The 14,830-nt window shown below is 37.1% G+C and overlaps 2 protein-coding genes across 3 annotated transcripts in view; both read right to left on the reverse strand.

Annotated features, from left to right (window-relative positions):
- The window catches only part of Upf3 (UPF3 regulator of nonsense mediated mRNA decay), a 53,077-nt gene extending 52,036 nt beyond the window's left edge, over window positions 1-1,041 (reverse strand). Inside the window, exon 1 of the mRNA XM_089104706.1 lies at window positions 906-1,041. Within this exon, the coding sequence (XP_088960832.1) occupies window positions 906-956 (51 nt within the window). The 5' untranslated portion in view covers window positions 957-1,041. The remainder of the gene's footprint in view (window positions 1-905) is intronic.
- A 4,896-nt stretch (window positions 1,042-5,937) lies between these two features.
- The window catches only part of LOC148941229 (uncharacterized), a 26,392-nt gene continuing 17,499 nt past the window's right edge, over window positions 5,938-14,830 (reverse strand). For both annotated transcript variants that reach the window (XM_089104461.1, XM_089104462.1), the window contains exons 3-4: window positions 9,954-10,129; window positions 5,938-6,206 (exon numbers count right to left, since the gene is read on the reverse strand). In XM_089104461.1, coding sequence (XP_088960587.1) covers window positions 6,035-6,206; window positions 9,954-10,129 — 348 coding nt within the window. In that variant the 3' untranslated portion in view covers window positions 5,938-6,034. The remainder of the gene's footprint in view (window positions 6,207-9,953; window positions 10,130-14,830) is intronic.

A 14,830-nucleotide genomic window follows, 5' to 3' on the forward strand; every position in this document is an offset into this window, starting at 1 on the left:
GACAGTGTTAAATTGTCTAGCACTGGTACTCATAGCACCCATGGAAATTAATAATTTATATAAAATACCTTTGGGGCCTCTTTAAGGGCTCAAGATGTAATTAGACCCAGAAGCAAGTATTGGATTATGAAAGAGCATAAAAACGCCATCAAATGATTTTGCCACCTAGAAATTTACAGGCCATTCATGTGAACTGCTCAATATTAGCCTATTTACCTAAAACAATAGGCCTAGCACACCCAAAAAATCAGCAAAAAATTGCTTATAACTCTGAGCTATATATGGCTCCATTTATCTGAGGAGGGAGAGGCTAGGACACAACTGTGACACCAATAAGTATTGTATTTGGAATGAGCATTGAACAGAGTATCTAATGGTGCATTTCTTACTTTACTATTTGAGTACTATCCTATAAATACCCTTAAATCCTTAGGCACTGTGGTAAAGTTCTACAAAATCATATTATTGAGTTAGGACAAAAGTGAATACCCATTTGAAACCTTTTTCTATGCTAATTAGGAATATAATAAGCATTTCTATTAGAAATGAATTTCAGTCCCCCCCCCCAATATAGGCCAATTCAGGGTTAGGTATAGTCTAAATAGGGTGGGGGGGCTAAAATTCATTTCCGATAGAAATGCTTATTATATTCGTAATCAGCATAAAAAAGGCATCGAATGGCGTATTCACTTTATTCCTAACTCAATAATATGATTTTGTAGAACTTTACCAGCACTGCTTACTGACCATTCCCAAAACAGACATCATAGCCTAAATACATCTAACTCAAACTGAAAAGCCTTTGTGGGCCTAGGCATGCTTGGACAATCCAAATCGGTCTTAAGTGATAGCCTATGAAAATAGTATCTTTATAGAAAAAAAAAACAGGTAAACAATTCATTTACCTTTGTGAAAGTTTTATCAGCTGTTGTTTTAACACTTAATGTTTTATCCATTTCTGAAAGGATGTGGTCAATCTCGGCAATCCCTACCTCTCCAAAAGAAAATATTGTTCACGACATTTAAATACATGTGCCATTGGCGCGCGTTATTTCTGAACTACTTGTGGCTTGATTCCAGACAGGATTGTAAAACATTGGTAACAACTACAGACCCATATCACTTACTTGCCAACCCCCTAAAACCCTCCCAAAAATACTCCTAGATCGCATAAGAAACATGAAAAGACAAATCGAGCTAAATTCTTTCAGAATAGATCCACTATAGACTAAATATTTGTCAATAAAAAAATTATGGAATGATATTTGGAATTCGGTAAACAACCACGTCAACTGTTCATTGACTTTAAGTAAGCCTTCAACTGATCTGACAAGATGATCCCTGGCATATCTTGGCTCAATATTATTAGGAGCATGGATGAGAACGCGAGTAGCCTGGTGAAGACTAGTGAAGGACTTACTGACCTCTGCCTCTACTGGTGTTCTCCGAGAATGCCTCTTCTCATCCCCTCTTTTCTGCCTACCCCTAAATGGTGTGCTGGCACTTGTCCGTAACAATACGGGAATAGTCTCGGGAGGGTATCTTTTTGACCTAATTGCTTGTGATCATAACATTAAACATTAATAACATTAATCGTATAAATGGAAAAATGGAGGAGCTCCAAGCCAGTCCAAACACTAGCGCATATGGAATAAAAATCAACGCCACCAAGACCAAGGTGGTGAGATAATGACGGCACACAGAGACTGCCTCCCCCCAACCAAAGCCACTGTCTGAGGCAAGGAAATCGAATTGATCGACCAGTCTGTTTACCTAGGAAGTGTGTTGGCATCTACAAATGGCTCCTCAAAAAACATCAAACGATGTCTGGCTCTTGCCTCAGCATGCTTCAAGTCACTACGCTCTATATGGAGAAATAAACAGCTCCCTTAGAACTGAAGATGCGAATTTTCTGTGACTTAGTGATTACATTTGCAATGTGTAGAGCAAAGACATTTGACTCTAAAAGCCAATGACAAATACTGACTGGTGCCATTTGAAACAAAATTTGAAAGCTAACTGACATCATTCACCTTGACGAGTATAAAACAAATGACTACTCCTGCGTGAATTACCTTCAAACTGCCATTCAGACCATCCAACTCCAACAACTTCGATGATTAGGACACGTTGAGAGTATGTCCCCGGCATAACTGCCCAAAATAACCCTTGAAGGAAAAATAAATGCCTCTAGCCCAGAGGGACGACCTCCCAAGCATTTGTGGGGAAACTTATCTGACCTCCCCATCCCGGTACTGCTGAGGACTGCAAAAGACAGGGAGGCCTGCCTAAAACATTGTTATGATGCCATTAGAGGAGAAGCCCCGAATCGGCCAATCTGGCCGGATGGGAGCTAAGTTAGTAAGTTAGTATTAGCATCACAGTAAAGTAGCACGATAAAAATGGACTTTCTGAAGCTATCTAAATTCTAAGCTTACCTCTTCTTTAGCACTGAATGAATTTGAAGAACAAAAGTTTAGATTTTAGAATGATGAGTCTCTAGCCCAAAGGGACGACCTCCCAAGCACTTGTGGGAAAACTTATCTGACCACCCCATCCCGGTACTGCCGAGGACTGCAACAGACAGGGAGGCCTGCCTAAAACATTGTTATGATGCCATTAGAGGAGAAGCCCCAAATCGGCCAACCCGGCCGGATGGGAGCTAAGTTATTAAGTTAGTATTAGCGTCACAGTAAAGTAACACGATAAAAATGGACTTCTGAGCCTGTCTAAATTCTAAGCTTACCTCTTCTTTAGCACTGAATGAATTTAAAAAAACAAAAGCTTAGATTTTAGAATGATGAGTCTCGTTCGGATAAAACAACCTAAGTTTTTCTTTTTGAATGTTAAATGATATCTGTTCACAAAAAAACCCTCAAAAAACGCATGCAAAGTTTGTTAATATCCATTTTTGTTACGTTTTTACGAGTAAAACAAACATTTCGGGGGGGAAGTTCAACCCCCCCTGACCCACCCTCTGGGTACGGCCTTGCACTGATACAATTCTAAAAAACATCAAACTATGGATGGCATGGCCGTTTATTATTGCTGACACTGTCAGTTTCTACTCCTCTAGGTTACCAATCCTCTTTGCGTCCATCCAGAAGTCTTTCTAGCATGAATTTGGTAGAGCAGAACCTAGAAGGTCTATTCACACTGTTCCATAATAAAGCCTACGTTACGGATTGGATACTGCACTAGGGTATATAATTCGTTAGCTAAAATTAATCGACCAATCAGGAAAATGTTTACATGTTAAGGATTTTGAGCACACTTCTATTATAAGCCTATTTTCCTTGCTGCGTGGTAGCTCACTATTTTATCAGACAAACATAATAAACCTACTTCCATTAGGCATTTATGCACACTTAATTCGCTAATTCTTTGTTTACTACCTTATGTGCATTCAGTTAATTTATTTTTTGTCAAAAAGTAACTAACTTATTCTGCATCAAAATTTACATTTTCTATGAAGAATATGAGAACTGAAAGCAGGAGGAACTGGTTACTCTGTGAGAAAAAAAAGCCATCAATGACATCTAGTGTTATGGAAAAAATCATAGAGCTAAATATCAGAAGCTATATAAAACCATTTGTAGTAATTTTTGGTTTATCTTTTTCCTTTTGGGCTTCCTTATAACTTCCTGCCAGTGATGAGAAGGTCTGCGACAAGTTTACATCGAAGTATTCATCAAAAGTGCTCTCGTATTTGTGGAAGAAAAGAAGGGGTAATGTCTTTGGTAAGTGATTAATTTAAAAAACTTTTTCCACAAAATGAGTCTTTTAAAGAAAAGTAAAGAGCTCCATTAAGCCAAAAATGAGCAGAAATATAGTCAATTAATCTTCTTAGGGTAAAACTACCACAAATCACAATCAATAAATAAATGGAACTCGACACGAACAGAAATTATATTGAATAGCCGAGTCAGACTCAAAACGATCGAAAATTACCATGGATAGGGCTTATAACTCCCATGCCTTCTCAAGACCAGAAAATAATTTGCACTTTACAGAAAAAAATTACCGTTGATTGTCAATTTAGTTTGCATATACAGATATTTGTTCCTTAAAATTTTAATAATTTTTAATCTATTAAAGTAAAAAAGTGAAAACATTTAAAATGTATTTTGTTTTCAGTAAATTAGAAATTGTTTTCTGATCTTGAGAAGGCAGGGGGTTTTCAGCCCTACTCATGTTAATTTTTGCTCGTTTTGAGATTGACTCGGCTATTTATTGTAATTTCTGTTAGTTTCGAGTTCCATTTATTTATTGATAGTGATTTGTGGTAGTTTTCCCCTTGGAAGATTACTTGAATTTATTTCTGCTATTTTTTCTTAATGGAATTCTTTACTTTTCTTTGAAAAACTTGTTTTGTGTAAAAAGTTTTTCAAATTAATTTCAGTTCGTTTTTCATTGACATAGTCTTTTTCATAGAAAAAATAACTTTTATATCATTTGGGATTTTTTTTTCAATAACAATCCAGAGTTTGGCTTGCTATTTATATTTTGGATAAACTTTATCAACAATTTTTAATCCTGACAAAATAGAATTTTTTAATTTAATTTTATACCTCTTTAAGTTTTAGGATGAAAATATTTTCTTTTGCTTAGTTCAAAATCCCCCACAACAAGCCCTGTAAGTTCAACCTGGATACACTGACACTCTTTTTATTTAATTAAATTATAAAAGTAGAAGTGGTAATCGTAGTAGCCCCAAAACCTTCAACTTAATACTCCCAGTCGTTCTCGATATATTGTCGAGGGCTCTTACCGACAACTATACACACTGCCTTTTGGTTTAGTTTTAAAGCAAAATAGGCCAATTGCATAACTGGGGAGGGGATTCGGGCTGACATACCCAATATCCCTAGAGCAATAATTTCTGGACCGTTCTACTATGCTGAACAAAATGGCTGTCTGAAAATTTTGATGGGATTAGTTTGGAAAATCAATGTACTTGAGAGAAGGGCTGCTTGCCCTTCAATCTCTTTTTATTCTAAAAAAGGGCACCAGAACTTTTAGTTTTGAATTGGCTTAGCTCCTTTAAAAGTTTCAACGATATTTCTACCTTTTATAGAGTGGTAATACTACCTATTATAGAGTGGCAGTCCTTCTCTCAAGTCCATTCATTTTCCAAACAAATCCCATCAAAATTTTCAGACAGCCATTTTGTTCAGCATAGTAGAACGGTCCAGAAACTGTTGCTCTAGGGATATTGGGCATGTCAGCCCTAATCCCCTCCCCAGTTATGCAATTGGCCTATTTTGCTTTAAAATTAAATCAAAAGGCAGTGTGTATGGTTGTTAATAAGATCCCTCGACAATATATGCTTATTGTCGAGGTTCGCAACACAAGCTGACCAATGTCCGTTAGGCTAAATAGGTCAGGTGTTTCTTTCAAGATCTTCAGTAGTCTTTCGTTCAGCCATTTGGGGTTGTGTTCTTATTTGTGTATTTCTTATTCAATAAAGTCAAAATCAAAGAAATACTTAGAGTAATATAAAACAAGTATTACCATAGCAAAGGTATCTTACTAGCATAAAACTGGTATAAATAGATGAAAATACCTTTCAGCTCTGAGTCTTATTTTAATCAAGAATCTCACTCCATCTCCAGGAGCACACTGCATGTCACTTCAGTATATTATTCGTTGGTAGAAGATTGGAAAGGGGGATCTGGTATCTTGTCAGGATCTTGTCTGGGATCTATGGGATATAGTGAGGACATGTTGGGTCAGTTTACGTACCAGAGTGCAGTCCACTACGAAAATCCAAACCTCTCGGTGGAATATTGCCTTTATAAGGATTTCTGATGCTGAAATATCTTCTGCAGTTTCCCAACTTATATTTTAGTGCAGTTTTACCAATTTATATTCTACAGTCTGTATGTAGCATCAAATTAGCCTAGAATTTGCGGAAAAAAAGAAAAACTTAAGTAGAACAATCTTTTAATTGACCTTTTGGAAATAAAAATTATCACTAAATAAATAACATCTATTACTTTTGCAATTTACAACAACAGATATAATAACAAATTCAATCTGCCGTAATTTCACGAAGAGACCTGACAATTCTTAAAAAAGTATGCATATCAAGATTCCCCATAATTTCTTCCCATGTGTTATGTAATCCTCCAAAAAGGCTTTTCTCTCCATCTCTTCCAGTCGAAATAAAGGCGCTTTTTGAAAATGTATAGAAGGAACCGCCACTGAAAATAATGAAAGATATGTAATTAGAATGAACTGTTCAGGTCTAATGCGGCCGATGAGCCTAAGCATGAGTTTTTGCTCATACAGAGTTACAGGGGCAGAAATTAGCGGAAATGAAAAGGTGAGGGGCACGAAATATTTTTTCCTTTAAACGAAGATACAGAATAAATTCTAACAATCTAGGAGGCGAGGAGATTTGTTTTTTCGGCTTTTTTAAAATAAAAGTGCACACAAAACGTATTTTTCTAAAATTGGGGGACAAGTACCCTCCCCTGCTCTCCTAATTAGCTCTCCTTGGATGTCAATAAGCTTTTTAACTGTATTTACTAATGTTCTGAAGAATACAAAGAGCAAAGAAAGCTCTAAGAATGCTAATGACTTCCTCCAAACAAGAGTGACAATCAGAGAATAGAATGGTCAAAAAGAACTCATTGCCTCCCCCCCCCTCACGAAAATCAATACAAGCTGTTGCTGAATAAAGATATAGAAAAATTCAAAGGAAAATTTATTAGATTCAATGACTCAGCAAAAAAAGAACGACGTTCAATGGATTTCGGAGTAAGGTATGGCTACGGTGCAGATCATGCAGTTTGAGGGCCTGCATTTTGGGGAGGTCAGGCCTGGAGACCCACTTTCAGATGTGCTGGAATTTAATGGAAGTTATTAAATGTGAAGCAAAGATATTATATGGTAAAAATTGCCAGTTATGTAACTAGTCTTACATATGTCTTGTACAGGGGTAAAAACTAAGATTCCATATAAAGTAAGCCCACGCATATTGCAACACTTCCAAGAGACTACTCTTCCCATGACTTTTTGAAATTAAGAAGTCATTGAAACAGTAAAGAAAGATACATGACTGAAAATACTCAAATATGTTTATTTAAGAACAATATTGGTTATGCTTCTTAAAATCGAACACTACTACCGCACGACTACTCCTGTCTCGACTACGTCTACCCCAACTATGTCTACCACGACCAGGTTCACAAAAACTATTCCTTCTGACTTCTCCTGCCATGACTCCCAACCTTAATTATTTCTCAATAATTTTACTTACGCAATAGCATTGACTTTAATATACAGCGATGTGTGTTCCTGGTTTCAGTAGGAGGCGAATTACATGGTAAAGGTCCAGGCACACGTAGCTGATTTCGGGAACCGATTTCAGCATCAGTGGACAAACGATAGCGGTAAGAAAAATTTGTTGAAAGAAAAATTTATTGCGCAAAGTTTTCAAAACGAAAAATCATGGACGCAAATAGTCAACTGGAGTTTTTTAATAGTTGCTTGATTGATCTCAGCTTAGTTCTCAGATTAGTTCTCAGCTCAGCAGTAGGGTCTTTCATCACAAATACCTCTGGCTGACTATTTATTTGTATCCCTATTTTTTTGTGATGATCATGATGAAAATCGGCGCTGATTTTGTAAATCGGTGCCGAAAAGTAGAAAATTTTTCAAGCTCAAATCGACGCCGATTTCTTTTAAAATCGGCGCTGATTTGGAAATCAGTCCGAAGTCAGCTACGTGTGCCCAGCCCTTAAGGGTATTTCGTAATTCTCACCGTATTTAGTTAAGATCTAACAATACATTCTGGTAGTTATCCTGATAAACAAAATTCAGGCCTTTCTCCTCTTCATGTTCTAATTGGTTACTGGAATCTTTTAAAAAGAGAGTTAATGGCTCATTTGAGAGCTCATGCTCATATCTATACGTGTTTTTTTTACAAATTGGTCATAATAGCGCCAGAGCAAAGTCCCATGGATGCGAAAAATTGACCTCATCATATGAAAAAATCCTCCGAGAAGCTTGAAAAAGAACTATTTCAATCGTGAATTAAAAGTTTTAGTGCCCTAGAAACTACTCTCAAAAGAGATCGCTATTTCCATCACTTCTTTAAATTAAGAAGCAGATACTTTTAATAAAGCCTGCATTTATGCATTAAGATGCATAAATGGCTATGATGACTCCGGACTAATTAAATGTAGTCATTATTTAATTATTTTGGGATACATTTCGTTCCAATGGAATATTGTTTTGTATGGTTACCTCATTCCTCATCAGCCCCCTCACCCCCCTGGATCCGCCACTTTTACCGCATTCCTCTTGTACTTTAAATTTTCCCTTATTAATGACAATATTGCTTGATATCAGCTGTTTTGTGGTCTCAGAGCGAAATATTCATGGTTAAATTTGATTTGGCTTGACGCTTTTGTTTGTTTTGCTTTTTTGTATCTATAACCTTCCTTTTCTATTTTTGAATTATATTTAATTCAAGGGAATTTTTGAATTAAAATCAAGCTGCCATCAAGCCATGGCTAATTGGAGAAAAAAGCCAAGACAGATAGTCTGAGTGAGAGGCAAAGTTGGCATAACCCTTTTGAGGATTGTATAAAAATGATGTCATTTTCACTTGTTGATAGATAGTCTGTCATCCATCAATCCTAGGGCAGAACTAAGGTAAATAGTCATAGAACTAAGGTATGATCGAGATTTTTAGGTTGACTCATGACGGATGATGTCGACTAGATATATGATTTACATATGATTTATTTAGATATATATGATTTATAACTATAACATATAGTTTATGCTACGTAAGAGAGCTAAAAACATCGACGAGATACAAGACCAAAGCAAGTATAGCCAATATATACAAATATATTAGAAATATATGCAAACGAAACATTTTGCAAGATTGTTCGTATAATTATTACTTAATCAGAAAAGTACTTATTCATAGGAATTTGTATTTCATGTATAATGTAAAATGTGTGGCCTTCGTGGCTAGTTACACCAAGAGGTAGGAGGCCACATCCTAGACATAGGGTGGGCAGCCTCTGGTTGTAAAATACATTCACTGATCATCGTAACAATTATTGATAAAGCCACTTAATAACTGAATCGGATTTATAAAATTCAACAATAAAATTAATTTGATTTAAACATTAAAGTAATTTGTTATATACTTTAATAATGTAATAGCAGTTATTTAATAAAACAATTTAACAAGTTTAAGTACTGTTTAAAGGTTCTAACTAAGTCGGAAGCTTGCTAATCTCTTGCTAATCATATCTAAATTCGGGAAAGTTGCTAATGCTACCCCGTGAAAACTAAAAAAAAAAAGGTCTGTTACCCTGTGAAAACCATTAAAAAAAGATATGGCCGCATAGGCCATAGAGCTTAATGATTAACTATTTTTACAAATTTTGCTCCTAGTTTTATTTTTCTAATGAATTAGTTCTTCTTCTTTTTATACAGGGTAGAGCATACATCAATACTTTTTAGCGAAAATACGTATTTGAATTTTAGGTTCCTGTAGGGTGAAGTGCATGGAGCTAATACGCCAACAGACATTTTCCCCTGTTATCTTTTATATATTCTATTTAGTTCTGTTTCCTAGTGAAACGGTTTTTACCAAGTAATCATCCCACGGGCGCCAAACTGAGTGTTTTCGTCAATACTATGATGTTACTTATAGCTTAGTAGTGATGAGGGGGGAGGGACTAACCGACATTTTTCCCGGGGCTGAAAACCCCAGCTACGCTTTTGATCCCTATTTTAAGATAGCTTTAAATATCCTATGTACCAAAATTAGCAAGCTTCTGCCGTGACTTTAAAATCAAAAATGCTCAATACGAGTACCAAGAAATCGACCTCAGTTTTCCCGCTGCTTAAAAGCCCCCTGTGCGCCCTTCTTAATCTTGAAGCAAGTTAATAACAAGGTAGAACAAAACTATTCTTACCTGAAGATGAGTATGATAGCCGTAATAATAAAAGCAGACATGGCGAGAATTGAGATAATGCCAGTGAACCCATCAAAAGAGCCATTTGATGGGTCAAAAGTTGTCTTTGATAAGGGTTTTGGGTAATAATAGGGATCGTACACTGGAGATAATCTAGAAGAACTCAAAGAAGGGTCCTAGAAATATATAGCATGTAAGTTTATTTATTTTCTTTATTTAGATTTTATTTATTTGATTAAGTTCGTCTGGTTACATGGTCTCACTAACTACAATGAAAATACAATCCCTAGGCCCCCAGAGGCCTTCACATACTTAATTTGCTCTCTTGAAAAATTATGACAAACATAATGCACATTGATGCGGGCATTGGCACGGATTTTATGTATTTACGGTGTTCTTTAGGTGTGGGCCGGTATTGTACTGCATCCTGCAGTGTATATCTACATATTTTAGTGTTTGTTGTACCTTGGCTGTACATCACAGCATAAAATTATATACGAACACTAGCTAAAAGTTTCTTCAAAAATGACACGCATCATAGCGCGCTGATTGGAAAGTTCCCAGTGCGTCAGAGCGATAGTTTCGGTTGCTACTTGGTTTTTTATCGGATAAAAGCGCTAAGCATTTATCATTGCGCGTGCGTTAGTAGAGATGGGGGTGCCAGTCGTGACATGACCACGTGGTTTATGGTTTTCTCAGTGAGAATGAAAAAACAGGAATTTTCTCACTTGGAAAAACAGGAATTTTGTCACATTTATGGTTGTTTTCATGGATGGTTATGTGTGTTGTTCGATTTATTTGATGTTTTTCTCGGATGTCAACATCAAATTATGGATGTTTTATGGTTTTTGTCAGTGAGAATTTGAAAAACAGGAACTTTCTCACATTTATGTCTGTTTTCATGGATGGTTATGTGTGTTGTTCGATTTATTTGATGTTTTTCATGTTTTTTTTATGGATGATCCAGAAATAGTATTTGTTGTTGATGCTCTAGGCAATGTTATGACATTCCCGGAAACAGTTAGATCACGTGTTTCCTTTTCAGCCAATCAGTGAGTCGGATACATCCTCCTTCTCAGCCAATCAGAGGGCTGGTTACATATGATTCCCCCGTTACATAACAATTCGCCATTGAGATTTCGTATATAACGGGCATGCAATGTGATTAAATTATCAGAAAGTATTATGACACAATGGATAGAACATATGAAATTATTGATGAACTTGAAGTCTTGGCAGCCGAAATTAGCAATGTAATTTCTTTTTTAATTTTTTATTTTCAAAATAAATTTTTTTTCCGTGGTCACCCTCTACTATTTTGGGGTAAACCCCCCCCCCCCACCCCGATACAAACGCCACTATATGATGTTCATACTCGATAAAAAGTGTAAAATACGCTCTTTTTTCGTTACGTAAACCCCATCCTTCCTCCCCCCCTCTGTTTACGACCATAATTCTGTTTTTGATAAATTCCGTATCTTATCTAAAAGCAACTGTCAACTTTCTGTCAATCCCTTAATATACTGTTCGCTATGGCTTGACTTACAGATTTCTCGCAACGATTTAATTATCTGATAATTACTGACACCTCTTTAAAGTACATCCGGCTTTGATAATTAAACAAGAATTTGGATAGCAGCTTAACCAAAAGGTTTCCCTGAGAAGATTAGTTTTTCCCATCGAATTAAAAAAAAACAGTTTCGCGTGAAAAGAGACATTATTGTTAATTAACCATGTGTGGTTACAGGCTTTGTGTAATTCTATGGGGTATGTAAGCAAGGAAATGAGTTATTTCCAAAATTAATGCCTAACAATATTTTTCGGATATTGGTGAAAGGGGGGGGGGTTTGACAAGACCTCAAGTCTAACACCTACAGTGTACGGTGAACGCACCGCGCGTCGTCGCGTGAAAAGTAAGGGGGGGGAGTTTAACAAAAAGATACATTGCTTTATTATGCGTAAATTGAATAGCATTTTTGCCAGATCTTTCGGTGGCGGGAGGGGGTATTTTTCCATTTCTTTTCTCAGGGATATTTTCAGTGGTGGTTATTTTCCGTGGGCTGTTTTTTCTGGTTGTGTTATAAATAAAAGATATCGTAAAATGATATGGAAAGATAAAAAATACCGTTAATACTTTAAATGCATCAAACAAGGCGTGCACAATGCAGATTAAAACCAGAAAAGAACAGAAACGTCTAAAAATAAGAAATTAGGCCGATTTATATAGGCAGGCTTTTGAAGGGCTCAGTGAGCCGTAATTCTCAGATTCAAAAAAGGATGCAATTAGTATATTTCAAGAAATTTTTTACGTTGTGCTTTCTTAGTGATAAATGCCTTTTCTAGACAAAATTATATGGATGATGATACTAACTTTCTTTCTGTAAAAAAGGGGCAAATTATTTCAATACTAACTTTTTTCTCTTCTTTTTAAGGCAAATTGTGAAGAATGCCAATCGCCTCCACTTGCTAAGAAAGCGAGGGTTAATACTGCGGGCCCTGTGAAGGCTACTGTCCGGCAATATGGTAGCTGGCCGAAGCCTCCAAAACAAGTGCAATCATCTGTACAAGAATGTAACGACGCCGACCCGTCCACCGTCCTTCATACGGTATCCGGGCATTTAATAGCTGTCTCACTTATGCACGGTCGAGAAGTGGTCCTCCAAAACGCACTACCTGGTCCTTCAGGTGTTCCAGCGCAGACATGCTATGCACCTGTAAGCGATTTTTCCATACCTGTCATCGGCCTTCATTTTTCTTTCCCGTTCAATCCCAAAATAAACTTATCTCTATAAGAGATTAACACATCGCACCCAACCCGTGGTTTACATTTATACTACTCGGAGATATCTAAATGTAATTTTTTACAATGAATCCACTCTTTTCTCTGCTCCCCCCTCCCTCGGAGATATCTCCATGTAATTTTTTGCAAGGCAACCACTCTTTTCTAATCTTTGCTATCGTGTCGATATCTCATAAGCGAATATTTTTAGGTAATTTCTATTAATAATCACCGCCTTTGAAACTCAAAATGATATTTTTTCGAATCTTTGCTATTTTATATTCATTCCCCCATCTCTTGTTAACGCTATCACATAAGAGAATGTTTTTCAGGGCTAATTTCAATTTATGCTCACCATTTGAAACTCAAAATCCCCATATTTTTCACAATTGATTATCACAAAGTTTTAAGAGTAGGAACTGAGTGAGATTATTCAAATTTATCTATTTGTCACATATGGATCCCGTAATTTGCGCAAGGATATTTTAAAATAACTTTCAATCTTACAACCCTTGCCAATATTTTAGTGATGTAGAAACATTGTTGACGATATACTGAGTTAACGGTTTACAGCATTTAATTGTACTGTTTTCTCGTCTGAAGTTCAGGCTTTTCATTTCAACCACTCGCGCGGTGGCCTACAATAAGGGTCGCGGAGCCCGGAATGCGCCGATGGGTCCGGGGAGTGCTGTGGGGGCAAGGTTAGGGAAGCGCCGGGGGATGCGCCACGGGTCAGGGAAGTGCCACAGGGATGCGCCACGAGTCAGGGGAGCGCCGGGGAGCGCCGGGGGGGGATGTGCCGGGAGTCAGGGATGCGCCCCCGGGGGGCACGGTGGCTCCGGACCGCGACCCGGAGGGTCCGGGACGCGCGGTGGGACAAGGTTAGGGGGGCACTGAGGGGAGCGCCGAAAAAAAAAATTTTTTTTACACTGAAAATAAACGATAAAATTGTTGCCTGCCTTGTCATATCTTAGATTATCTTCAGTTGAATTAACCAAATGTTATTAAGCAATAATAATCCAAATTTTAACTGTAGGGATGATTTGAACACTTTGAAAATAAGCAATGTTTTTCATTTATAGTTTGGGCGAGCATTGGTCCCTTATTCGCCGTCCAGTGAAGAAGGGGAAGAAGAGGAGGCACACGTGGAGTTCCCCAACAATTTAACATGGGGCGATAGCATTGATGTACCTTTTAATATTGATGTCTTTTTTGATGATTTTTTAACTAATGTATACAATAGCACAGTTAAGCCGAGAGACTTGGGTACAAACACATTAAAAATTTTATCCTATTTTACCCGGAACGTAACAGGGGACCCTCCAGCAACAGATCTCCTCACGACTCCACTTCAAACACCTGATGTGAAACATTCACCCATTATTATTGAACAGCTGGGAGTAGGTGAAAATATACAAGCGGGGGAGGAGGGTACAACTCTCCCGGACTTTCAGCCGTCCAACAGAATTTTAAATCACATAGTTGTTTTCACTGCAATGTTTGGTGACCCTTTTAATTCGATTTTGTGTGGTAATTTTGTCTTTGACCCTATAGAGATTGTAAACAACTATGTAGACAAAATTCGTGCACTTCTGGAGAACCAGATTCAATTGTGGGGGAGGGAGTCAATTAAGGTTTCCATTGTTCTAAAGGTTTTTTATTTAAATGAGGGAAAAAGTGAAGTTTACTATCATTTTATACATTCCGAGATGCGTTTGGTTTATTCAAATTTAGAAAATTTTGAGGGAGCTTTCATAGATTGGGTGGATCAAATTATAACGCATATCGAGAACTATAATGAAAAAGGTAGTGGCTCTCTAATTCTTTTTGTTGAAAATTTAAGTGTTAATATATGTAAAATTAAGAAAGATTTCATTTTAAGAGGGGGACAGGTGGGGAAAGGGCAGTAGTTTTAAATTATAATCCAGATCTAGAGGGTTTTAAAGGTGTCCAGTGGATTTGTTTTGAAACAGGTCAAATGTGTTTCAGATACGCTTTCCTCATATTAGCATTCGAGCCTCTAGCTCGGGACGCTACCAAGAAGAATTTAGACAATTGGGCTGTGCATGGGAAGGAGGGGTCCAGTTTTCCCATTGTA

The sequence above is a fragment of the Artemia sp. Qi Xiang Cuo genome, chromosome 18 (assembly GCF_049724085.1).
Source record: "Artemia sp. Qi Xiang Cuo chromosome 18, ASM4972408v1, whole genome shotgun sequence".
NCBI classification, from domain to species: Eukaryota; Metazoa; Arthropoda; class Branchiopoda; order Anostraca; family Artemiidae; genus Artemia; species Artemia sp. Qi Xiang Cuo.